The sequence below is a fragment of the Drosophila teissieri genome, chromosome 3L (genome assembly GCF_016746235.2).
Source record: "Drosophila teissieri strain GT53w chromosome 3L, Prin_Dtei_1.1, whole genome shotgun sequence".
In the NCBI taxonomy this organism is placed as follows: Eukaryota; Metazoa; Arthropoda; class Insecta; order Diptera; family Drosophilidae; genus Drosophila; species Drosophila teissieri.
Window position 1 is genome coordinate 12,852,288 of NC_053031.1, and position 26,741 is coordinate 12,879,028.

General features: G+C 45.1%; 3 protein-coding genes across 5 annotated transcripts in view; 2 read left to right on the forward strand and 1 right to left on the reverse strand.

Annotated features, from left to right (window-relative positions):
* The first annotated feature begins 2,180 nt into the window (after positions 1–2,180).
* On the forward strand, positions 2,181–6,028 carry LOC122616686 (dynein axonemal intermediate chain 3). The gene is made up of 6 exons (XM_043792226.1): positions 2,181–2,519; positions 2,582–3,246; positions 3,304–3,466; positions 3,527–4,812; positions 4,872–5,271; positions 5,329–6,028. The coding sequence occupies exons 1-6, from the start codon at positions 2,272–2,274 to the stop codon at positions 5,963–5,965; spliced, it is 3,399 nt and encodes a 1,132-aa protein (XP_043648161.1). The 5' UTR covers positions 2,181–2,271; the 3' UTR covers positions 5,966–6,028.
* A 1,294-nt stretch (positions 6,029–7,322) lies between these two features.
* On the reverse strand, positions 7,323–9,737 carry LOC122616898 (gamma-tubulin complex component 2 homolog). The gene has a single exon (XM_043792484.1). It carries the CDS (start codon positions 9,649–9,651, stop codon positions 7,477–7,479), a length of 2,175 nt encoding a protein of 724 aa, XP_043648419.1. The 5' UTR covers positions 9,652–9,737; the 3' UTR covers positions 7,323–7,476.
* Positions 9,738–11,404: 1,667 nt separating this feature from the next.
* The window catches only part of LOC122615749 (guanine nucleotide exchange factor DBS), a 48,070-nt gene continuing 32,733 nt past the window's right edge, over positions 11,405–26,741 (forward strand). The window contains exons 1-3 of one of the 3 annotated variants that reach the window (XM_043790832.1): positions 11,405–12,249; positions 22,443–23,150; positions 23,308–23,601. In XM_043790832.1, the coding sequence (XP_043646767.1) occupies positions 12,082–12,249; positions 22,443–23,150; positions 23,308–23,601 (1,170 nt within the window). In that variant the 5' untranslated portion in view covers positions 11,405–12,081. Of the gene's footprint in view, positions 12,250–16,887; positions 17,038–22,442; positions 23,151–23,307; positions 23,602–25,100; positions 25,227–26,741 lie in introns of those variants that run through there. The other 2 variants (XM_043790834.1, XM_043790835.1) reach the window with 2 other exon arrangements.

Below are 26,741 nucleotides of genomic sequence, written 5' to 3' on the forward strand. Positions count from 1 at the left end.
CAAAAGCCAAATCCAAAGTCTCCAAGAGCTCTAAGCCCCGGTGACAGCGCCACGAACATGCAACATTTTGTCGCCGGTTGTACAACTCCTGAATGCTGCCGAATGCCGACTGGCAAATGTTGCCAATGTTGCCCATGTTGCCGGTGTTGCACGGTGTTGGCCACAGCCTACGACTTTTCGCGATTATGATGGCAATGGCAGCCCAGCCCAGGACCAGGCGATACCCTCTAAGGGGATTATGGGATTTCAGCACCTACCTCGGGGCCATCAATCATCAAAGATGCCACCTGGTGTCGTGTAAAGTGGCGTGGTTGGTTAGGAAATTAAGGGGATTCAGTATATTATTAATTGATTTCATGTTTTTCGTTCAGGAATCTGCATTTATTTTAAATGTATGCAAGTTATGCTTACTTTAATATATAATATATTAGATTATTATTAACTGAGGTAAACAATAAGGTATTTAACTGAGATACAAAATAATCAAATTGTTTTTCAGTATCTAAGATGGGTTGAGCAAGTTGAGATATTTTAAAACATTAGTTTATTCGTTGTATTGTACTTCATGTTAATGTAATATATTAATAATATACAGCATATCTTATCTTCCATTTGCCAGCACAACATTATGTTTTTGGGGTTGCCGATAAGGTCAAGGGGGTTGTGTAGGTGGCTGAGGTGTTGGTTGGAAAAAAAAAAAACCTTAGCTTTTCGCTACAACACAGATGCACACATGTGCAAAAGTGGCAATCAGAAAATTATCAGCCTGCCCCACTGTTGTTTTGTTTTTATTTTTTGTGGTTTTTCAGTTGCTAGAGGGGGCTATTGTCATTGGTTTTCGATTTTCGTTTTTTGGTGGTGCTGCATTGCAAACTGCAGACGGATGAGGAAGTTTTTTGGACTGTGCTGAATTTGTGGCATGCTACCAACTATCGGCAGCTTGTCGTAGTTTTTCTCTTATTTAAATTACGAAATGTTTTGTCAACAATTTGTCCACTGATTTATTGGCTTTTGTGGCGTTGGTTGCAAGCTACTTGCCACATGGCAAGACTGCAACACTGGGCACAATAGCCGCGGCTAATCGCAGTTGCCAGTTATCAGCTGGCTGAGTGACAGGTGCATAAATTACATTTAAAATCGAAAGTTGGGCAGACGCCCAGAATGAAAGTGAACGACGTGCATCCATTAAATGTGTGCCACTCATGTGGCACCACCACTGCCACTGCCACTGCCACCGCCACCACTACCATCACCAACTTGAGCCACCAGCAAAATCGCGGTGGTGCATTGACTTGGTGCACTCTGCACCACACAGCAGTCGCATTCGCAGCTGTCCATCAGAGAACTTTCGATTTCGATTGCGTAGTGCGTCAACTCGAAGACTTTCCATTGTGGCGTTTGTTGAACCGATCTCGGCTACATTGAGAAAAAGATCTGAAAAACTGGCCACTGTAAGGGGAGGTACCCAAAGCACACCCACAACAATAAAACGAACTTTGAGTGGATATCTGGGAATTCCATTTCGGAATTTACACTGAAAGGGAAATAGTCCTAGTATACAGACTATTTTTCTTTTTCTCTCTCTGTGTGCTAGCAAAGATCGCAGACGTGAGGAGGGTCAGGAACTGGGACTGGGACTGGGACTGGACCTGGCACTGGGACTCGGACAACAACTGCCACAGATCGCACAAGAAACACATATTTCGTAGCTTTTTCGTTCGGGCTTGAAGTCGCTGTGAGTGACACACAATTGCGTTTTTTGCGCATAGTTCCGTATTTGGTCAAAGATAATGATGTGAAATGCAGCAACAACAGCGTATTCCCCAAAAACAACAGCGGCAACGAAGGCGAAACGACAGCGACAACAAGGCAATCACCCACTCAAAAATCGTTGAGGAAAAATTGCCAGGCTGACGCGAATCGTCCATGTAAATGAGTGAAAATGTTTCAACTTAATTCTGTTTATGTGCGTTCACGTTCGGGCCAGGAGAAACTCCATTCAGACCTTAGCTTCGCACTAACAAAACCGAACTCACATAAAAGCAAAAGTGTACGAAAAAAGGTACCTTTAATTTAGAAAAAGTAGGCAATATAATGATTTATTTCTACCCTCGAATGTGTAAGCCTTTGTAAATATTAAATAAATGCGCATGCTCCCGGATTGCCATGACAGAATCGGAGTTTTCCAGTTGTCAGTAGGAATAGAACAGATAAACAAACTAATCGGACGACACTTCATCAAAAGGAACCGCATAGAAGGGCGCACTGACCATGTCGAACACGGATATCGAGCCCACGGGGAGATCGGAACTAGATGGTGACTTCGAAGGCTTGCCGATCGATGCGGAGCTTATAGATCCTGCGGCACCTTTGTCAACCAGGCGAAGCAAGCCGTACTTCAAGAAGTTCAAGGAGCCGGACTCCGACGAGGATGTCGGTGATCTGCGACAGCTGTTCAATGTACAGGAGTCCTGGCGCACCCTCATGTCCCTCTCCAGTTGCCAAAAGGTCATGGTGTCGTAAGTGATGTAGGAAACTTACAAAGCGTTCAATACCCAGCTCTATTTTGGTTTTTGTGCAGAGAGAAAGCTCGAAAGGCCCTGAAGATCGAGGTGGGCATCAATGTGACGCAGGAGTTCCCATGGAAGCAGGTGCAGTTCAAGGACCTTAGGGATGTGCTCTTTGACGAACTGGAAAATTCCGCTGATCTGATGAAGAAGTTCAAGAACTTCAATCCGGAGCACTTCGTCCTGATTGGTTTCTGTCCACTGTTGACCGAACAGGAGGATGATCCGCCCGAGGGCGAGCCCTTCATCTTCTACTCGAGCATCAAGGAGTCCAAAATAGCCATGAGCATCGTCCAGAATATGGAGCACTTCGAGCGTTGGCGGATGCAGCGACGTCTGCGAAAGAAGCCCCGTCGATGGGTGAGCCATGGCACTGATGCGGAGATGACCATCATGGTGGAGCGCTTCAAGGACGAACCCATCGACGTGGAGATCCAGAGTGTATATCCCATTCAGATGCCGCGCCACGTGGCCTTCGATTACCGCATGACTCGCGATGTCCGGGATGGAGTGATCGAGCTCTTGCCCAATGAGAACATCAAGTGGGAGAACGTGACCAAGAAGCGGATCAATGTGTCGGTGCAGTCGGCGCCTGCAAAAATCGATAGAGAGCAGCAAACCAACCCGACTTTTCCCTCGAACGCCTGGTCGCAGTACCTGTATGAGATCGATGATGAAGGTGGGTATTGTTTATTTATCATGTATAAATCATACATAAATTTAAATACATCCAAAGACCTTGAGCTGGATGAAACGGATGTGGACGAGGAGGAGGAGAAGAAGAAGGCCCAAGCCAAGCCGGGCACATATGTGGAACCCGAGAAGAAGCCCCCGGAAATGTCCGCCCAGATTGAAATGTTGCTCAATACCCTGGAATTCAATCAGATCGACAGCTATCGGTGGGTTACCAGTTAACTTTTTAGTTTAATTTAAATATATCTCATTAAATTTCGCCTCAGCGATGACTATTCCTTGATATCCACGCGGCAAGTGGTGCAGTACACCAATCCCTATCTGCAGGAGTTCCTCTGTTTTGCCAACATATCGAAGAGCAACAAGCGCTTTGTGGCTGGCTACGATTGGTATCCAAAACTCTCGGGACTAATAGCGGTTTCATACGCATTCAGTACTCCGGCTACCGTGAATGAGGCCAGTAATCGGGTGGACTACGTGCAGCGAGCGGTGCTCGAGCCCAATCCCGTACTCCTGTGGAGCTTTTCCGATAACCTCAACTATAAGTTGGAGTTCGAGGCCCCAATCGAGAATACCGCGCTGACATTTTGCCCCTTCAATGGGGATATCTTGCTGGGCGGCAGCAAGAATGGTCAGGTGGTGCTGTGGGATCTTCAAGGTCGCTGCGAGAAGCTGGACGAGGAGGAGTACTTGACGGCGGCCCAGGCCAAGTACCGTACTATGATCGGGGAGTTCCTAAACTGGACTATTGATATCGAGGACAATGTCATCGCACCGGCCACCATTTCCTTGTTGGACTGCTCACCGAAAGGTGCTATCACAGGATTTTATTGGCTGGGTCGTTCGATGTATTTAAGTCAGTTTGGAAAGGTTTACAATGACCCCGATCCGCGGAACCATCACCAGTTCTTTGTCACGTGTGCCTTCGATGGCACTATTAGCTTCTGGGACTTGGACAGCAAGGGAGGAAAGGGTGCGAAGGAAAAGATGCGAAACCGGATGCTGCCCAAGGAGTTGACCTCGAGTGAATCCGCATACAAATCCATGCCTATAAAGCCCACCTACAACCTTTACTTCCCGGAACCGATAACCGGAATCATAGCGGACACCTCGTGTTTCTCTTGCTTAACTCCTGTTGCCAAGTTGATACACGCCAATCCCTCGAACTATCCCATCAAGACTATAGCCAAGGATCCACCCACTATGCGCCAGAGCATGATAGTGTCCACATTCTATGGTCATGTCAGCCGGATCGATTGGCAGGGCACATATACGGAGGGAGAGGCCACGGAGGTGATCAACAGTTCGATACCCTTTGCCATGGTCCACGATGGACCTGTGGTGATGGTCAAGAAGAACCCCTTCTATCCGGAGCTGTTCGCTTCCATCGGGCGCACCATCCTGGCCATTTGGAAGGAGGACTATAATTATTCACCCATCTTTTGGCGGCGGAGGGCCTGTGACCTCACCGCCGTCGCCTGGAGTGAAACGCGTCCGGCTGTTTTGTATCTGACTAGAATTGACGGCATCCTCGAGGCGTGGGATATACTGGGTAACTAGTTAGTTCTGTTAACCTACAGAAACGAATGTATTAACTATATCTCTGAACAGCCCGCGACGATGATGCCTGCCTCACGGAGATCCTTGGCGGTGGTATCATTACCGGGATAACGGAGCACCGTCCCTCGCTTCCCTATAAGATCTTGGGCATTGGTGACTATAACAGTAGTATACGAATGGTCAAGCTGCCCCATTCCTTCGATGTGCCCCTACCCAATGAGCTGGAACAGCTGATGAAGTACGTCCTGAAGGAGGAGCGCCGCAAGGTGGGCATTCAGGCGTGGGAACAGAAGTACTACGAACTCAACAAGGACATCATCGAGGCAAAGCGGGAGGCTGCGGCGGAAATCCGCAAGGAAATGGATAGGAAGGAGAAGGAGGAGCAGCTTGCCACCAGGAAGAAGGGCCAAAAGTCCGGAGAAGATGGCGGTGAAGGGGGCGAAGAGATCAAGTAGGTAATTATATTATCGCAAGCTTATACTATTTTTTCTCTTTTTGTACTGCCCAGACGTAAGAATATCTACAGTGGCCTGAACTACAACGAGAAAATGGCTGTCAAGTGGGACGAACTAAATCTAAACCGAATGATGACCATTTTGATGTCCCGCAAGCAAATGGATCCCGAGAAGTTGGCCAGGGAGACGGCGCTGGAGAAGGAGCGCCACTCCTACGAGGTTGCCAAGAAGAAGTCCCATTTGGATGTCCTGGCCAGAGTGGAAAACGATATCGCTAACATACGGGCCAGAATCCTGCCGGCGGAGCTGCAGGACATGCAGCGCAGTGAGATGATCGCGGAGAGGGTAAAACGAGAGGTTGAAGAAGCGGACTCCTACGAAAAGGTGTGCGAAGATTCCTTCGAAATCCTCAACAGCTTCAACGAATTCAAGCCCATCGATTACATCGAGTTTCTGGAGCGGGGTCGCAAGAGGCGTCAACTTTTGGATCAATCCTTGGGTGGCAATACGGATCGACTGCGATGGTACGAGGACAGGGTTAAGTTGGGGGAGCTGGGCGAGTGCCAGTTCATCTACGAACCCATTAGCGGATCTCAGGCGGAGGAGTCCAGTCAACCCGAATTTACATCTCTTCAGAATATGATGGCCAAATCGCACAGCGATATTATTGTAGACGATTTCGACGGTTAAAAGTTTTGATTTGTCCTTAAAAGTGCAAAACGTCATTAAATACTCTATTATTTAAATTTGAAATGATTTTGATCTTGAATTTTGCTAGTAAAGCTGTGATGCAGAAAATAATAAAACGCTGGCTTATATTTGTAAGCGAAAACTGTTAAACAACCATCCTAGATGCAAGTAAAAGTTAAAGTTCATCATAACACGAAGATAATCAAATGTTATGTATTGACTTTCAACGCCATTTTAATGCTCTTTTTAAGCTTTGTTTAGATAAGGCATTAACTGCGCCGTTGGCCATTAAAAGTGACCCACCCATCGTGCTAAACGGTTGACTGCCCCTGGCCGTTTTGCCAAATAAAATTCGGCTCTCAATTAGAGGCCCATTGAACCTTGAAGAGCCGCTTCCGCTCGACGGCCAGCTGGCGGCGGGTTCAAGTTTATGACATTTCTAGGCATTTTAAAGCATTTTGAAGCATGTTTGTGTGCACAAATGAAGTCATCCCGCGGACGAGGCGTGCCCCGAGTTTAATGAACCTGCCCCCATAACGGGGAGAGAAAATCCAACGGTCTCCAAAGTCGAGCTGAGGGAATTCCCACGACCATGCAACCTCTGGTCACTCCGCTGCAAAGTACTCGTACTCCAGGTCCAGGTGAAGTCCATTGGGGCAGGGGTAGATTTGAATGCAAACCGACAGCGGCAGTCCATCATTTTCGCAAGCAGATAATGATATACATTTCGGAAGCAATGCATCTGAACTTTACCATAATTTCGAGTGCATTATTATTGGGCCGCTCTGGGCAGTTGAATGCAAAGCTGCAGATATACATTTTGCGTTGCATCATCATCATCATCATCATCGACGTCGACGTCGACCACCTGTTGTCCTTAAAGCGATAAGTATTAAGTGATTTCTATACAGCCGCTCGCGAGTTTTTCCTTTTTTCCCATTTATTTATTAATACAATTTTCGTGCGCTTGCGTGCGTCTGCAACTGAGGCAAGTGCATTTACATAACAATTGGCCTTTGAATTCAAATTGGCAGCAAGAGGCTGTGGCCCCTCCATCGAATCGGGCTATCCCGAGACTGTGAAGCTGCAGGTCTGGCGGTCTGCGGGTCTGCATTAAAATCTCTTTACCGCCAGTTAAAATAATTTACGATCTTATGCAAATCGACGCTTTCGTTGCACTAGCCCCGAAACTTGCCACCGTGACTCGACATAATGCTCGTTGGCCAGAAATTAAACGCACACATCGACTATTCACGCCCATTGTGCGCCACTTAACAATAAGCCACAGGTGTCATACCCATAAGACAAGCTCACACTGCTGGCTTAATGGCTTATCACTTTTTGGGCACTTAAAGGATTCCTGTAAGTTAATTTAATAATATAATTTTGTCAGTAAGTTATAACAGTCTGGTGCGAAAACAGGACTAAATATTACAAGGGCTTATCAATTAGTGTTTAAAGGGATGGAGATTTGGGACACGGGTGATTTGGCAAAGTTGTTGGACTTCTAATTAAATATTGGAAGCGTGATCCTTATCCACATCGGAGAACTTGGCGAACTCCCCAAGTCGTTGGAGCAATTGCTTGCAGGAGTCTCGTTCCCCAAAGTCTTTCGTCTTGGCCAACTGGCTAACCAGCTCCAAAATGCTGGCCAAAAAGCTGTTAAATTCCTTTTCGTACTCGCACATATCCTGCTCGAGTTCTTTGATACTCCTCTCTCCCATCGAGGACTCCACAAAGTCGCAAAAGTTGAGACACACATGGCCGAGTGTAAATAGAGATTTCACAAAGGTGTTGGCAGAGGGTAGTAGCCCAAGTCGCAGGCACTCTTCTACGGTGATCTCCAATTTGTTAACAACCTCGTCAATACTTTTGGCCTTGTCCACCGTTAAGGTCAACAATTGCCATCGCGGCTCGGCGATGTCTTGGATGATGTGGTGCTCCAAACTTAGCATGCACATTAGCATGCGGTGGCGAAGTTTTCCCGATTGGTTGGTGAGCTTGAGACCCGTGCCCTCAGATGGAGATCGCCATAGGACCGTCAAATGGTGTTTCACATAGTGCAGGAAGAGCAGGACACGCTGCAGCATTTGCAATTGATCTAGGAGCTCAGGGTATAGAACAAAGCTCAGTGGCCACTTGGCTTCATAGCGAAAAGCTAATGCCTCGTAGCCGTAGAGATTTAGGACCTCTGGAGGATCCTCCTCGCTGGAGCTCTCTTTTTCCTGTTCTTCTTCAGCTCTTTGGGCCTTATGATGTCTATCCAATTGTGTGCCTACATCGCAATCCTTAAGCTGACAGCGCAGCATATCCTTAAAGAAATCATTGGACTTTTGCAGGGTTTCTGTTAGAAGGGTCTGTAGTTTCTCGGGAATCAACCTGTCCACATTGTACTTCAGGTACTCCTGGCATTTGTACAGCAAAGTCTCGCAGAAGCCCTCCTCCTGCAGCAGGAAATAGGACTTTAAATTGCGAATGTGTAAAGCCAAATTGTGTTCCTCTGCCAAAACCTTGAGAAGCTTCTGCGCTGGCAACTCGTAGCTAGTCTTGATGATCTCCTCATGCGCCAAATCGCTTGGATCATAAGCAAGTGGCAGCTGCAGCAGCTTCATTGAAACATTGCACTGTCGCAGAATATTAAGGTACTTTCCGGCCAGGAAAACATCATTCGCCAGGGAAAGCAAGAAACCCGGCAAACGGTCCGGCATAAGGCGGTACCGCTCCGCCCAGTAGGCGTGGCAACATTTCTCCGGCGCCAATAGAGTACTGCTCATTGAGGTCGAGGGCTCCGTGTCCTCCACGAAAAACTCATGCTGCGCGTCGAAGAGAACACCTTTTTGCATCCACAACTGAACTATCTTCATGTAAGTACGACTAACAGAAGCCAAAACTTTGGCCACCCGTTCCTTTAGATCTACATCGGTGTCCTTCTGATCCCGATAGATCTGATCCAGCAATGTTAGTACCTGGGCACTGGTCAGATTGCCCCGGGCACTGCAGGCCATGCTGGAGAAGGACTTTAGAATAGGCAGCCAAGGACGCACCTGTCGCACCAGTTCCTTGAGATTCAACTTCTTGTCCTGCAAATCGGTTTCCAACTTGGACTGTAGATCATAGTAGTCCTGCAGTTGATTACCTAAGGCAGAGGCCAAGGCCAGACGAGTTCTTCCACAATTTGGCGACATATTGGTCTCCTCTATATAGCTCTGGACACTAATATAATAGCCTATCAGGGGCAGTATTTCATGGGCCAAAGCTCTGAAGGCCCCATTGAAGGCCTCATCCAATCGAAAGCGAACCTTGGCTATATCCACTGATGACATTTCGGAAATCTGATCGACCTGGATATCGGGCTTCACATATGCAGATGGAACCCCAGAGAAGGAATAGATTAAATCTCTCATCAGCAACTGCTCCTGACGGGGCACACTCATCCTGGCCAAATCTTCGTTGGCCAGATAGTAACCCCCAACGCTCTCGAAGATCCACGACTCCTGCCGCGGCAAACCAGTGGACGAGCTCGTGGTGCGGCTATGAACACTGCTTCCGCCTCCAGATAAACGGTTCTTGCCGTCCACGGATTCATCTCGGTCGTGAATTCTCCGCATCTGCCGCTCCAACTCGTCCTTGCTCAGGTGAAAGCGCACCTTGTTCGCAAAGTCACTCTCTGTTTTGTCAGGATTCATGGTGAGTAGCAAAAAATATATCAAGAACTGAGCTCAAATTTCGAAGCTCAAAATTATTTTGGTGTCGTTTTTGAAAGAGAATAACTACTAAGGTATCCTTGAAATTAAACATAATCTTGGAACTACAGGTACATACATATATAAGAGTTTGATTGAGTTGTTATAAAAATAGTTGGTATTGCGGAGTACCTAATTCTTGCTGGTTCTGATTTCCATTTCTGCTAATTACTTAACATAATTTCCAGTCATTCGTAAAAGGTGGTTCCTTTCGGTGATATCCACTGAATCGGCGAATAAGCTTGGAAATGCATTCAAGTAAATCAACTTGATCCTGAATCTGAATCCGCATCGAGCATCGTGCCCAGCGGCGACATCTTCGCTTCTGGTTGCACTGCAGCTTGGTGCCACAGGTGCACTTCAAACCCTACTTCAAAGTTTCAAGTTGAGTTGGGCGATCCGACGCCCAGTTGTCAATCAAGCGGAGAAGGAGAATCCACCGACGAACGTGCTGAGAATTTCCCATCAATTTCTGCTCGATGGGAACTTCGAACTTTCTATGTGCCAGTATCCAAAATATCAGCGCACAGTGAAAAAATGTGTGTTCACATCAATATATTAAATAGATTTATATAAACTTCTTGTGGATTTTTTGCTTTTGATTTAAGCCAAATTATGTTTAGACTTATATAGATAAATAGATTTATAATATACTAAACTGATAAAATTCAATTTTTCCTGTGCATATGAAACAGTCGAAAGTATCGCACAGCCAACGAGATAACCATGAGAACACTTTATATATGGGCTTTTGTCGCGTGAGTGCCACTTGTCGTGTGTTTGTTGCTACCGCTGCAGTTGCTGTTGCACTTGTTGTTGTTGTTATAGTTGTTATAGTTGTTATTGTGTGTGCCCCCTTTTTGTTGCTGGGCTCGTTTTCTCGCTGTTCTCATTCTAAACAATGCAAATGCACCGTCAGCGGCTCTGCCAGCGACATTAGCATAAATAAATAAATAACCGTACTAGCAACGAGCGGGTAAATAACAAAATAGCAACACGGCCAGCCGACCGCCAGTAACATTAATCTACGCTCCAAAAGCTCTCCGATGGACGCTCCATGGGCTTTTGTCCTCCTCGCATTTTATAGCAGACACCCAAAACACTTGTTTGCCTTCGTCGCCTAGCGGCGCTTGCACTGCGAAGACTGGGCTTGGTGCAAGGGAATCGCCTAGAAACGCCCACACACGAACTAGCACGAGTACAGTGGTGACAGGATATGTGAAAAAGTGAAACTAAAATTATAAGAAATAGTTATACAATTAAATATCCAACTTTGAGCTTCTCTGGGCGTTAAGTGCGACTGGCTTTGTTTTAATACTAATATTCATATTCACATAGTGCTCTTAATTTTCCCTAGTTTTATTTAAAAGATTTTTGCCAATAGCTTTTTCATTAATAGACTACTCTCAAAAAAAAATATAATATATTATAATTTCATTACTCCAATTGTTACTTTTATCCTTTCGATACAGTATTGTAAATATTTTAGTTCAAAAAGGTACCAAATTTTTTCACTCCCTTTTAGTAGTTTTCCACCCACTGTGCCTAGGCCGCGGATTACAACAGCAACACCTTCGCCTTCACCGTAAAATGGGCCTCCCTGCGTGTTTCACATGTGTCGCATATGACCACCGTGGATTTCGCAGCCGCTTCTGCCGGCAATCAAATTGAGTGCAAAGCTCGGTTAAAAGCCGAGTATTCGAGTACTCGAGTATTCGGACAGCAGCAGAGGTGTGATGTTTGATGTGTGTGTGAGTGTGCAGCGAATGCAAAAACAGTTTCGATTTTTTTTCAATTTTTCCGCCTTCTGTTTTTGTCTCGAATCGGCGGGGCCCTAACTTATTGCATTATTTATGTACGAGTAGTACGATTTTTCTGGGTTCCCCAGTAAGCCACACGCACACGGGCCGCACCAGAAAATTGTATAAACAAAACGCGGAAAGCCACAAAAATACAAACAAAAAAAACATAAGAAAAAAATGAAAAAAAAAGTATAAGTATCAGCGGTGACAATCGCAAGTGCAGGGCCCTCTCTCTGTCTCAAGTCTTGAGTCTCAAGTCGAGTCTACTGCTCACACTCACTCAAAGTTTACCGAGGTGGAGAAACAAACTCGGCGGCATTCTCAGTCAAACAACAAACGCAACTGAAGTAACAACGGTTCCGTACCGCGTACCACGTACCGCCCCCAAAACAAAAGTGAAATTCTATTAGCCCCCGCGTCTTGGCCAATCCGCCCAGAAGGGAATATCGCGCAGTGCTTAGCCAGAAATCATCAAATCATCAAACGCATAGAGTACGAGTATTCGTGGGAATAACGCCCCGAAAGTGATGGTATTTGATTCCGCTGAAAATCGGACCGAGTGCAGTGCTTAATGTTCCAGCTGCGCAGGGAAGTCTGGAGCGAGCGGTTGGGAGTCTGGGTGCAGCGCCTCCTCGTCGTCGTCCTGCATCTGTGGCACCGCTCCACCATGTCCTTCGTCCGCCGTCGCCAGGAGGCGTTCAAGTGGATTAAGCGCCGACTGGCCAGGCGGGAGTGTCACGTGAGTACACCGACAGAAATGGGGGGTAAAACAATAACGTAACTCCATCATTTAGCCACTTCTAAAGCCATTAATCTGATATTTTAGTCCCCACTTTGTCTCAGTTGCTGGCAAATTGAATGGGCTTTGAAATGAGATCATTACTAGATAACTACTCCAGACTTGACTAGATAACGTCAATGCGAAAATGAAATACTTAGAGAGGGTACTCTGTCGATTAATTCTTTAATTGATCATATAAAGCCAATTTAAATAGAGTTTCATTATTTGAAAGCTGCTTTAGCTGTTTTAGCCCTTTAGGCATAACTAAGCAGCTGTTTTAAAATTGTATAATGGCCAGCTTTTACTGTATGAATACCAGTGTATACTGAATACTAAACCAAGCTAGTTTACAATTGTGAAAATATTAGTATGAACAAAGTTACACAGCTAAAATAAAGTTGGCACTGATTGCAGGAACACCATTATTCTACCAAAATAAGTAAATAAATAGAAGCATCTGGAGGCATTAATATTAATGGCCAATAGTGACTTAAATGGCGTAAGAACATTTTTCATTACCCAAGTACTTAGCACTTTTTAGAGTCCATAAAGTGAGTGCTCTATTATACAGGCCAAAGTAAGTTTGCAAAATAGGTTTTTATTTAACCAAGTTATTAAGCATATTCAACCTAAACAAGTTGTTGTCCCTCTGCTGACTATCCAATTAGGGTTGTGTATTTATTACCCTGCTTAGATCATCCTGCACTAGATCCCAAGTGGGTCATCATTCCAACTCACAACCCTTGGATTTTAGCTGGAATTCAATTAAAAGTTACTCAGCCAGGCTGCAAATTCAATTAAGTACAATATTTTTCGGCGCTTTCGGTGCAATTTTTAGCTAATTCTGCTTTTCCTGCGAATCGGGGCACAGCCGGCTGATGAGAAGGGTTAGAAAAGCTTCGCACTCGCGTGACTCGCTATAATTTCTCCATCAGCGTTGGCTTGGAGTGTTTGGAGTGGTCTGAGGCAAAGGAGCCCACTGTCTGAGGCTTTGTTCCGTTTCCGCTTTCCGCCGGCTCTGCCGGGTGGGTGTGTCCATCGACCTGCCGGAGACATAGGCTTGGTTCTGTACTATGTGGTACATGTATCCCTAGTTTCATCCCCTGGCAGTCGGAAAACTCCGCAACACCCCAAACTATTTCAGACCGCCGAACAGTTGGCGTTGAGCGATTATGGCTGTCAGCTTGAAAGGCACTTTCAGCCTGTTATCAATTCAAACAAACGCCAAAATGCCACAAATGTGAAAACCAATCGACAGTCGAGGAGCCGCTAAGAGGCCCCCAAATTGTGCAAATCAAATTGAATGCCGTTTTATGAAAGTTGAGTTGACTTTGCCGGTGATTTTTGGCAATTATTTGTAGCTGGCATTTGTGCGATTTCGAAATTTTTGTGTTTGTAACAATGCGGATCTCAAACAGAGCACGTAGGGGTTAAGTTGAACGCCCCTGGCATATTAAAAAGTTTTCTAATATTTAGGCAGCCAACTGATATGAGCCAATAGACTGCCAAATGGGTGTTTTAAACAAGAGAGAACGCTATAGTCGAGTTCCCCGACTATCTGATACCCGTTACTCAGCTAGTGAAAGTGCGAAGGAGTCTTCAGCACTGACAGTTTTTGGCGGTTTGTGGGCGCTAGAGTGGGCGTGGCAAAAAGTTTTTTGGCAAAGCGATAGAAATTTAAAAGACTAATACAAAAATGAAAAAATATCAAAACATTTTTCAAAAGTGTGGGCGTAGCAGCTTTGGGCGGTTTGTGGGCGCTAGAGTGGGCGTGGCAAAAAGTTTTTTGGCAAATCGATAGAAATTTATAAGACTAATACAAAAATGAAAAAATATCAAAACATTTTTCAAAAGTGTGGACGTGGCAGTTTTGGGCGGTTTGTGGGCGTTAGAGTGGGCGTGGCAACATGAATCGACAAACTTGCGCTGCGTCTATGTCTCAGGAGTCAGTATGCTTAATCTCAACTGTCTACCTTTTGTAGTTCCTGAGATCTCGACGTTCATACGGACAGACAGACGGACAGACGGACGGACGGACAGACGGACAGACGGACAGACGGACAGACGGACGGACAGACGGACATGGCCAGATCGACTCGGCTATTGATCCTGATCAAGAATATATATACTTTATATGGTCGGAAACGCTTCCTTCTGCCTGTTACATACTTTTCAACGAATCTAGTATACCCTTTTACTCTACGAGTAACGGGTATACAAATAGATGGGTAAACTGACCCTTTTAACGGCGGGAATGGCATGCATGAAGTTATATATAAAGCTCTCATATATTATATGTTAATACATGTGATTAACGTGAGTTAGAGAACTTTTCTAAAAGGCATATAATATAATATACCTAGTCATTAAACCGGAATCAAATCACGAACTAGTGACTCACAATTATGCCCGTAAAAAGCTTATAAGTTAATTGATTTTAATTGGCTGCGGAAATATTGATACTCTTACTCACAGCCCAATTTGCAGTGCAACTTTACCCTAATGCTCGTTCGCATTGCAAATGAAAATATGGCAGACCCACCGGGAAGAGCACTTAATACTCATATTTATGGGCCATCGGTGGAGCCCATATATTGTTTATCCCGCTGGCAAATGTTTATTCGCACCACTCGAAGTTTCAGCGACTGCCCAGATTTTTTTTGTGAAACTAAAGCGGAGTAAACACTCATCGCGTGTTCCGATTAACGCAATCGCATGGGTTTCTCGAGGCCAGGAACCACTGGAACCCCGGCTCGTTAGCGTTCTAGGGTAAACCTGCGTCTGGCATCGTAAACAAATGTCCGTCAAAAGGCATCAGCTAAATACCGACAAAGTAGCAAACGAAATATATGCGGACAGCCCTCTATTTTGTATATGTGTACATAAGTATATACGGGAACTTGCCAAGTTCAAGGCAGGAGTTGAAGATGTCTATATGATGTTTAGTATCCACAATTGTGGCAGAGGGATGGGCATGAAACAAGGGCGGCGGCTATTCAGCGGGGCAAACAATAACATTGTGCATAATACAGACCTCAGTCCCCAGCCTGGAATACTCGAATACTGACTAAATGGAACTGAACGAATTGCTCTATGCCGAACTAAAATATACTCTTTAAACTGGGAGTAGAACTGTTATCTCGGGATCTAAAAAATACATAAAGTAACGAAATTTACGTAGCATTAATGCCAGAAGCTTTACTACTTGAAAAGAAGTGCAGTTCTACTAAAACTTTAATGATTTTTCTTAGATAATCCAGCAATCTTGCACCGTGAAATAGTTAGACATTGATCTGCATGCAGACTTGGATATTTATCTTCTGAGTTGCCGAAAGCGCAAGCAATTAGATTGAAAAACAACGTTCTGGGAAATGTATGTAAATGTATTCCTTCCCTGATTGTATTCTAATGCGATCGGTGACCAAGCGCCCGTCAAAGTGGAGATATCCCTGTCCACATCCACTATAAATCACCGATAATTGTGGGTGTGCTGTGCTTATTGTTGTTGCTGCCATTGATGTTCCGCGAGCGTTTTTCTGCCGGCCATTCAAGCGGTTGAGTCAGCTGAGTGAGCTGGGCTCGATTTGAGCCAAAAAGCTGAAATGAAGCGAAAAAGCCCAGGCAAAATGCAAACAAGCGTTCGCACGCATGGAAAATCATTGAAGCCTGCAGTGGAAAATGGGTATGGGTGTTTGGGTGTTTGGGTGAGTATCTGTGAGTTACACCCTCGATTCCGACTGGGCTTTTCCATTTCGCGCTCCGCTCATTTCAATTTAGTTGGCGCAAAGCGGCCGCCGCAAACGCTTTGAACTCGTTTCCCGGACAGACGGACTTCATGGCTCTTGACGTTTTTCCTATATTGATCTTTTCGACCGATTCAGCAATAAAAAAATTTAAGAAAAAAAAGAAACAAAAAATGGGAAACGTACGCCCAGTGAAGCAAAATTTGTGCGCGTTTTGATTTTTTGGCGCGTTTTTCATTTGTTTTGATTTCGCGTCTGCGAACCTTTCTGCCCAGTTTTTTTTTCTAGTTTTTCCATGGCTGTAACTTTGGCTTTTTCCTTTAGGCCACACAACTATGTATTGATAAATTGCCAGCCGACGATTTCCGTCGTGACCCGCGCGTTATGCAAAATGCTCAAAATGTAAATAAATATTAAAATAATACACAAGATCACGAGAAGGGGGAGCCAAAAGTATCTGCCACACTGCCTTCCTTTTGTATGCGCCCAGCCTTTTGCCTTTTGCATTTCGCCTTTGTTGGTTTAAGCCGTTCAGTTCGCTTCGGTTCGGTTCGGATCGGTTTGTTTTTGTGTGCGATTGTGTGCTGTGAAAAATGAAGTGAATCTGTCTGGCCAAGTGAATATCGCCATTGCAACAATAATAATAAGCAATAATAATAACAATAATAATGCGAGCCGACAAATTTCGGTGTGCCTTCGCTTTATTTATGAAAACAATAAACGCAACCCAGCAAACTACGCATCAAGTCCGAACCTGAACCCGAACCCGAATCCGAATCTGGATTGGAGGTGGATGTGGATGTGGACGTGGACGTGGATGTGCCGGCAGTTTCCTGGCACGCATATAATTTGCATGTGGATATCGATCTTTATGACCGGAGACGCTGCGACGATGGCTTATGTAATCTGGAAAATATTCATGAAGCAATATGCCCGCCTGCACCACAATCCTCGGCCCCTCAGCCCGAAGTTGATCTGGCACTCGTATGCGGCCATTGAGACGGTGGGTCACCCTCTATCCCTGAATGCCTCCATCTCTGCAGCATTCGGGGTCACCACGTACCTTTGCGAAAGAGCCTTAGTCCGCTTCCCTGCCCTTTATTGATTTAAATTGAGTCATTTTTCTCGGCTCTCGACCATTGGCCATTGGCCATCGGCTATCGGGGCATACAAAGTAATTGTAGATTAATGTGGCTAGCTTTAAGTGAGCGCTCAAGACGAGAGTTCATATTTCTCGAGTGTTTTGCGCTTTTTGGGGGCGTGAAAGTTGATTTGTGATTAAGCGGCGGCCAGTTCGTTAAGGGAAGTTGGCGAAAGTTTATAGCATTTCATGAAGTTTTGGGAACTTTTTGCAAGCAACAGGTTTCCCTCGGGGGATCTCAGGAATTTCTCAACTCGTGGGATTAATTTAGTTTTAACTATTTGGTTATAAATTCACCAATTGTAAAGAGGTAACATTTTCAAAAGATATGCACAAAAAGCCTTTAAAGATTCCAAGAGATGTATGACCTTAGCATACTTAACCTACATACTCCAGCATAAATCACCTTTCTTTAGCACCGAATTAACTGCATTTCTCTACCAGTTTAAGGAACTACTTTACGACTCTTTTTGCTACACTTAGGATTGGCAATTTCCGACACTGAACCAATCCGATCACACCTCGATTGGCGTTATTCAATCAGCAGCCAGGGCACTCTACTAATGTGCGCCGATGTTTTCCTTGACATTCGAGTGCGACGACAGTTGCATTTCCCGCCCATTAGCGAAATACGATAGTGGGGGGATAGGAAAAGTCACTGCGAAAACGCAAAGGAAATAGCAGTGATTTGGCGGCTTGGAAAAGCAGCAGCCAAAATAAGACTCGACAAGGCAAAAGCTGTTGCGCCGAAATAGGGACCACCAAACTAGATAAACGAACTGCGACTGTCGGCCCCACAGATAATAACAATTGGGAAAGTAAGAGATGTAATAATTCAACGTAAAGTGTTAAAATGTCGATATTAATTGCAGAGTGGCAGCGCTTGTGGTGGCACTGCAATTCAAGAGGTAGCCAATAGTCCCATCCTCCGCAGACCCCGGATCGCATTTAAATAAATTGCGATTATGCCGCAAATGTGGCAGCCGGTGCGCCGAACTATGCACTGCAACAAATGATCTAAAGCACATGTGAAATGTGGAATAACTTAGCACGGATTATAAGATGGGCTTTGACTTCATCCGGAACCTAAATAGAGTCTTTTTCAGTGTACTCTAGGTGCGGGACCTGATCTTGCACTTGGTTTTCGGTGGTTTCGGTGGTGCAACTGCAACTGCCACTGCCACTGCGACTGGCCGTGCGCTAATAATATTTATCAGTGGCTCATTTGTTGGCCGGACCGATGGACAAACGGACAGGTGGACGCGGAGCGTTGCATTCAATGGCCAATAAACCAGGAGAGCAAATAAAAATTGCAACTAGCAGGCAGTGGTGGCTAATTGCGCCGCCTGTTTGGTGATTTGCCGCTGTTAACTTGGCTGCTTGGCCGGCTGGCCAATTCCAAATAGGTGCATGGAATGGGAATGGGTTGGGGATGGGGATGGGGATGGGTTGGAATGGGATAGATGGGGGCTGTGCATCCGCTGCTCGTCAGTTTCAATTCAAAGTGCAGTTTATGTTTTCGGTTGCCGTTTTCCACATTGTTCGTTGCATTCGAGGCATGCATATTTATTTATCGCAGCCAGAGTTTTGCATTTTAACTAGAAATCATGCAAAAACGCCCCGACATGCGATTGCCAACCAACAAAAAAAATCGCCGACGACGAACGCCTTTCAAATCGAATCTCCGAAGCTATTAAATGCGGTTGAGAGCGATTTTTCGTATGCTTTTCCTCAGACATGAAAATCTGTTTAATATTTTCCCGCGCACTCACGCACGACGTGGGAATTTTTCAGCTCGCGACTTTGAGTTCGTCTTCGTCGTCGACGGCGAAATGCAGCTCAAAACTGAAAACTGCAAACTGAAAACTCAAAACCAAAATCTGCAACGCATTTGCGATCTCAGCGCGGAAAAGGCCGAAACATTGAACCTTTCATAAACCTCCGACAATTGGCATGCAGCTGTTATTCAACGCACGAGATGCAAATTTGATATAGGAAATGGGTTTTCGTAATCGAATAAGTCGATCTGACCCATAAGTGGAAGGAAGTGCAATGGCTTAACTGGTGGTGATGGCTGACCTTTAAATGACCTTTAAATGACAGTCGAGGTTGCTTAAGATACTGGTTCGCATTTTATGGAAGTAGCGAACATCAAAAGAATACGTTTTAACATTACTAAGCAGGAATCTTTGACATTTATTTTTCTTGGTTGCCACAATTTCCACTTAATATTGAATTCACATGATGAACATCAAATAAATGCACTACCCATCAAGTAAGATTATTACTTTTATGTTGCATATTAATTTTTCTATTGGCCACCCTCGCCGTTTACCTGTTTTCCTGTCCAGCTTTCAGTTTCTCTTTCTTTAACCTTAGTCTGGGGTTAGGACAGCCCATTAACGACACGCATTCACAGTCATTTTCAATTTCTTGGGGCTGTCACTTTAATTTGGATGCAGTGGCAGTTTGAGCCCACGCATTTCCACACAGATACGCACGCACACACTCAGTCTTTCTTAAAAAAAAATGCAATGCAATTTGCACCACCTACACTACTTTTACAAATTCCCACATAAATATTTTTTATTTTCCATGTTTATATGCTGCTAAAACAGGGCTTTTTATATTAGTTTTTAATGGTATACCACTTTAAAACTCCAACCTTTTATCCCATTTATATGCAATTGTTATTAAACGAACTTAAAACTATTAAGGATCAATGAACAAAACGAGATGCAATTATAATTCATATTATGGAATTGGGATTTATAATTCTTGTTAGTCAAAGTTTTTCGAACCCGTTACAATCGGTAACGAGAAAAAACGATCGTCTAACAAATTAGTTACTGACGCAATATTTCTGTGTATCTCTGCGCTATCAAAATCACACGCAATAAATTTAATTTGCTTTGTGGGCAGAGGCAGTGCGTCCAAATGGCAATGGCAATGACATTTCCAGCTTTTTCGCTTTTAGGCTCCAGCTTTAGCTCCTCCGCAGGTGTTTAGATTGCCGGAGTTGGTTGGCCAATTAATAAACGAAAACGCAGTCATAATGTTTTGATTAACACAAATGTGACAAGAGATGCATAAAAATTAATTTCCCATCGTGTCCAAGTCCACTAAATCAAAGGGGAGTGGATCTTGGACGTTGGATAGTGGATGGTGGATGGTGGATGCCCGATTCCGATTTGGGTCACGACGGCGTTAGGTGAAACCGTAGATGCGTGAGAGAGTGCTGAATCGTATGGGATGGGGAGATCGGCATATATTTTAGATACACGGCATAGCCCCAAGGTTGTGCTGTCGGTGTGCAGCGAGGCGACCTTCCTTTAATGGCTTGTCCAGCCAACTAGTGCAACATTTTCGATTTCCTTTTGACGCGCGGCCATAATTTGAACAGCGGGCTAGCAGCTAGCAGCTCAGCTCAACTCAGCTGAGCCACCGACCGACCCACTGCCCAAGACTCACGCACCACCGCCGCCGACAATGCCCACCGATACCCACCAATACCCACCGACAAAACGCCCCCGGGCGGGCCGAACCCATTCCAAAAACGAATCCAAGAGCAGCAACAACCAGCCCAACCAAAAGCACAGCCAAAAGCCAACCAAACCAGACCAAGCAACCAGCCGGGGCAATTAATTGATGAGCAGTGGTCGGCACTTGGTCAAGAGTTGGCATGACAGCAAATTGCATTTGCCTCTGATTCTGCCTTTTTTTCTCCAGATCGTGCGTGCCACTGCCATGGCCACTGGGCACTGATCTTCGAGCGGTGGCCAATTGCCGGAATGCAGCCCCAGAATCATGCACTGCAAGAAAAGGGCATGCTCTCTAAGGATTTTGATTAATTTTTGCACAGATTATCTTATTACAGTGCCTTTTGTGAGGGGTGCAGACATTAAACACAAGAGTGAATGGTAAAACCATACTATACCTGGCCAAGCCCTGATTTTTCGCTCAGTGCGTGGCCCAAAAAGAAAATATTGATGATATATTTATTGGTATTTATTGGCGTCGCTCTGGCCGCACTTCAAAAAGCCCGGCCTGAACAAATTGTGGAAATTTATAAGCTTCGACAACAGAAATCTCTGTCTTTGCGGGCTCGTACTGCCAATAAATGAATGTAGTGATCGGGTTTGGGGGGTTTTGGGGGTTTTAGGGGTTCAAGTTCGAGATTGGCTATGCGGACCACTCATTGAGCATGCGCAGGCGCCGAGGGCGACATCTGGCGGCCATCGCCGGCGCTTGAGAGGCCGGCACGAAGGACCAAAAGCTGCTAGCGGCAGGACTTGCAGAGCTAGCCACATTCCTTGGCCAAGTTAGTAGCTAAGTTCGTTTGGGCGTGGAAAGGCGAGTGAGTGGATAATGGGAAAATAAATGGAAAAGCGCCGGCACCACACAATGTCACATTGTTGTGGCCGAGACCAAAAGTATTTCGGTTCGCCAACCGAAGAGTTTAACATGCCAGGTTTTTTGTTATGTGTGTTATGGTCAAAGTTTGGCCATTTGCTAGGCCGCATCCCCACACCATCCGCATCCTCGAACACTGAACAGCCACCACATCCACTTTCACTGCAAATTTGTGTGTGCTCGTATCTGAAAGAAAGTGAATTCTACTGTGCTACACTTGACCTATGACAACGACAACTGAGGCAGCGGCAAAAACAACAACATGCCCACTAACAACCAACTGGAAACGAACGTTTGACGTTTCATTTGATTGTCATGCAATGCGGCCCCTCGCACTCCCTTTTCCCAGCCTTGTCTCTCGGATCAATGCTGTCCCCAATTGATTTCTGTTTAACTTTTAACATGCAACAAGGCAACCCGAGCCCCCCCTCTCTCACAGCCCTCTAAGCTGTTCCTAAGTTTGCAGTAGGAAAGTGGATCGAATCTTGGAGTCTTCAGTTGCGTTTCTATAACTTGGCACAACATATAAGCCTGTATTCCGTATTTAGTCACTTAAGGGATATCCTGCGTAATAAATCAATAACTCTTTTCTTAGGCTCAGTTAAAATAAATAAAAATGTTAGATTATCACTATAGTTTGCCCCACTGTATGGCCCCGTGTTGCCAGTGGTAACCGAGGCAATTGTGTTTAATGCGGCTCTTTGCATTGCCCCATTGCCTGTGCATGTGCCGAGCCAAAGAACTTTGGCCCATTTGAAATGCGGCAATTGTGTATCTGGCGGATACACAAGCGCACTCTGAACTCCACACGTGTCTGAGGTCTTTTTCTTAGCTTTTTCCCTCTGCATTTTCAGGCTGACACGAACATCGAGGCAGGGCGAGCAGAAGCAGCTGTTACTGGTTCAGGAGCAGGAGCAGGAGCGGAATTAGCCGAGATCTTGGTGCCGAGTGACACGCAAATCGATGTTCCGGCTGGAGGAGTCCCAGGAGGGCAGATTCCGAGCCTAGAGTCCACTGACAGGGACATGAAAGAGGCCAGAGCAGCGCCCATAGCTCGCGATGATGAGGATCAGGAGATGGAGGATCCAGAGGAGCTGGAGGAGGAGGTGGAACCTCCAGAGGTGGACCAACTGTCCGCGAATGCTAATTATGTGTGCTGTCGATACCCGGGCACAACCTCTTCCTCCGCGTCCACCTCTGGCGCAGCAGCCTCTGTGAACCGCAGCAAGTCGCGGGTTCAAAAGTACCTCAAGAAGTGCAAACAGCGGCTAACGGGTCAGGCCAAGATGCCAACCAGCAGTTCCACCACCACGACCACCATCACACTGATCAGGAATGAGCCAGCACCCACGACAAACGAGGAGAGGGAGCCCGCGACGGCACTGGCGGAGCAGGAGGAGGAGCTCTTGGAGGACGAAGACCTGGCGGAGGGCAGTAACGGGTCCTATACGGACGCCCTGCCCATCGAGTGCAGTTTGAGTGCCAGCATTGCCGAGGAGCAGCAGCAGGCGGTCGACGAGCTGGAGCCGCCAAAGGAGGAGGAGGTCCCACTGGAGGCAGAGGTACGTAGCTACACTGAGGAAAAATTAAACTTATTTATAGACCTAAAACAAAAAAAATAATATTTCATAGCGTTTTAGTATTATTAATTGATATATACTACATACTATTTTTTCATGAAGCTAAGGAATCTCATACATTTTTTCCTATTGTCCCCAGCTGACGGAACCTTCCTCAACTTCTCCTCCGCAGAGTAACTCCGAAGGAGCGCCTGCACCACAGAGACTTCGACTTCCCGCCGACGTGGACGCCACGCTGGCCCGGCTGATTGACAGCCATCTGTCGCACATTTATCCCGTCTACTGGGCACGCACGCGTGCCATTTTAATCCAGCAGGCACGTGAGCGACTCGTGTGCGGATTCGACGGCAGTTTGGCCCGCTTCGAGCAGCGATTCCTATGCAAATTTGCGCAAATTGCCGCGACTCTCCGCACGGCCCATCAAATTGGCGAGGTAAGAGTCCTATAAAGAACACAGAAATCCGGCCAAAAGATATATCATTTACAAGGCAGTTACTCGCAGCAGGCGAAATTAGCCGCAATTTGTTCGGCTCTCCGCGAACCACGTTCTTTAATCGCAGCTAAATAGTTTGCTTTGGTTTCATCCGCCAAAAAGAAAAGCTTGGGTAACAATTGGGCTGAGGAATGGTTGTGAAAATTGGAAAATCATCGGGAGATTGGTCGATCATCAGGCGATAAGTGTTCTCCGGAGCAAATAGTTGCGAAAATTACCAGGGCGAAGTTGTTTGTGGCTTAGAATTTCGCTCAAGGGCAGTGCTAATCCAGCTTCCACTAAATACTCAGGTACTACGTAGACTCTACAGTACATTGTATGAAAATAAAACCCGATTAATTTAAATAATTTAATTTTATTTAATTTAATACCATATTTGTGAATTGGTAATGATGTTACGAATACTTGCACCTTTTCACTTGTAATTAATAACATTGATAATCGAACCCAGCAACATATTATTGAACTTCATGCAACTCACATTCTTCGGCCGAGTAATTAATCTTTCAAGATTATATCACCTACACTCGCCAGAGGTTTACCCTTATCAACAAAGCAAAGTCAACTGAGATTCCCCTTTTGCAATGGAATGTTTTGAGTCCTCTTGTTGAACGAGGAGTATATCTTGCGGTTTACAAATAAAGTATTTACTGATAAATACATCAGTAAAAAACTTGAAGACTATTTGTTAAATGTATGACATTAGTCATACTTAAATGCATTTTTAAATATTAACTTCAAGATCAAATTGAAAATATATGTTAATCTCTTTGCTAGTCTAGGCTCAACTAAATACTCAGGACAAATTTGAATATATACTTAGCATAGTTATTCGTACCTAACTAGCTTACATTTGCCTTAAGATTCCAATTTCCCTAAAAACTAATCTAATTCTGAATTACATTGATGTTCAAATTTCGCCACCGGGTGTAACATTACAGCTGCTGCTTGTGCAGCCCTGGCGCCTAACAGCAGCTGTTAAAAATGGTCTAAACTAGCAGCGCACTAACAGCGGCTGGTGGCACGCCGAAGCACTGTTAACGGGTCTGTGCTTCGGATTTTCTGGAGTCAGTTGAACATTTGAACTCGCGACGCGCAGTCTTGTGAGCGGCAAAAAAGCGACTGACAAGCCCAGAAAAAGAAAAGCGACTCGAAGACGAATGCATAGAGTAGTAAACAGAAGTGACCAAGTGCAACGCGCCACTGCCAACTAAATACGTAAATTCGTAGTTTCAGAGTCTCGCATTTTTCCACCTTTGGGGGCTTACAGAGTGTGCCGAAAGAAATGTGCAAAGTATCGTTGAATTAACATGCAAATAAATTGAAATCGCGACAGAGTGATGCCCGAATAGTGCCTGCAGATACGTTATAAAAGTGCCTTAATGTGTGATCTTTTTACAATCTGCAAGAAATAATCGTAAAAGTGCGAATCAGCTTCGTATATATATATATGTTTATACTCCTCTCCTAAGTGTCACATATATCTGCTATCAGCCCAGAAGTTAACGCTTTATAGCCATCACATCAGCGTAAATCAGAGGATTTCCGCGCCGAATAGTTTTGAGGTAATTTCTGGTTTCACATTTTATTAGCCAAGCGGCCCGATGTCTGAAGTTCACTATCATTTATGGCCAATAATTGTCGAGTGTTTTTCGTTGTTCAGTTGTGTGCCAAAGTGTAGTGTAGTGTAGTGTTTGAATCCAACCCTGACCTCAGTATTCATTAAAAATCAATTGTTTTCCACTCGCATTCGCATTCGCATTGGCAATTTGCATACTTATTACACATGGTCAGAGGCAAAAGTCATGAGAAATACAAGACAAACCACGGAAGCGTCCTTCGGGTCAGCCTACGCTTTTTCGACTTGTTAGAATCGCAGAGAGAGGTCTTTGTATTATTTTTTAACCATTTCAATGACAAAGTGGTGGCAAGTGTGGGTTGTGCACTACGTGCTAGTGCTATGCCCCTTCTAAATCGAATTGTCAGAGGTTCTGGGTCCACTAATCAGCTCCCCAGCTCCATTTGCAATGTAATTTATAATCATTTTCGTAACGCATACGCACTGTGAAGCATGTGGTGCTCTGTCCGTGGGAGGCAGCTAAAAAGTACTACACAAAAAAAAGCTGCTGTAAAGTGCTCGGCGTGACCCACTTAGGTCCAACCACATAAACTTATTTGAATCAATCAGCCACAGCACACAGCACATTTGCCGCTGATTTGGAGTCGTAAACTGGCGGGCATCTGGTTGACCTGTGGCAACTCGATTCGCAGTTGCAACTGCTAACTTGCAGCTGCCTCTGCATGTTAATTGCTATTTAATTTGTGTACTGCGTTCTGTGCACCGCCTCAAAACTCAATGGAAGTTTGCGTCGAGTTTGCACTTTATGTATTTTGTATATTTTATATACCCTCTGCAGCCGGGCACGTTCTGTAATTTAAATCGCCTTTGTGCGCAGACGCAGCAGCGTTCTCATCTAAAGAGTGGCCCAGCCGAAGAGCAAGTACTTTATAGGGTTTTGTTTGGATTGCTTTGGCTTGGTTTTATTTTGAGTTTCCCCCTTTGCCGATCCGAAAGCGGAAATTGTGTATTAAGTGTTCTCGAGCGAAGGGAGCGTTGGGGTAAAGCCGTACAGTCTGCTAAACAGATTCCAGCGTAAACTCGAAATCTGCAGACAACAAAAACTATAGAAAGAGGGTCTCTTTCTTACATTCTTAAAACCAATACTTTGGGCGTACAAAAGATACTTTTAAGTACTAGTAGTCTAAAACAAAAACTTATTTTATAAAATTTTACATCTTTTCTCTTAAGGCGGACTAATATGTGATAGTTTCATTCAATAGCTGATTCCATATCAGAACGGAGTGCATATCATTGATGCAGAACATTTCTTGCCGTGTAATTGAGAATCTCTGAACACGGCATATCACTTAGCCAAACAGCAATTACGATTAGGAGTGCAGCGCCAAGAGTGAAAAGTCTGGGGAAAAGGAGGAAAAAGAGGAAAAAAGTGCCTATGAAGTGAGTGTCTGTGCTTCCGAGTTGCATTTGAAACGGTCCATCAATCCAGCGGCCAGATCTG

What these genes read in the sequence shown, in the direction of transcription:
- LOC122616686 (XM_043792226.1), top strand. Translation starts at nt 2,272, where the DNA reads ATGTCGAACACGGATATCGAGCCCACGGGGAGATCGGAACTAGATGGT. An exon ending in CGAGGCGTGGGATATACTGG is followed by an intron (nt 4,813 to 4,871) that starts GTAACTAGTTAG and finishes ATCTCTGAACAG; the next exon opens with CCCGCGACGATGATGCCTGC. An exon ending in GAAGGGGGCGAAGAGATCAA is followed by an intron (nt 5,272 to 5,328) that starts GTAGGTAATTAT and finishes TGTACTGCCCAG; the next exon opens with ACGTAAGAATATCTACAGTG.
- LOC122616898 (XM_043792484.1), bottom strand. Translation starts at nt 9,651, where the DNA reads ATGAATCCTGACAAAACAGAGAGTGACTTTGCGAACAAGGTGCGCTTT.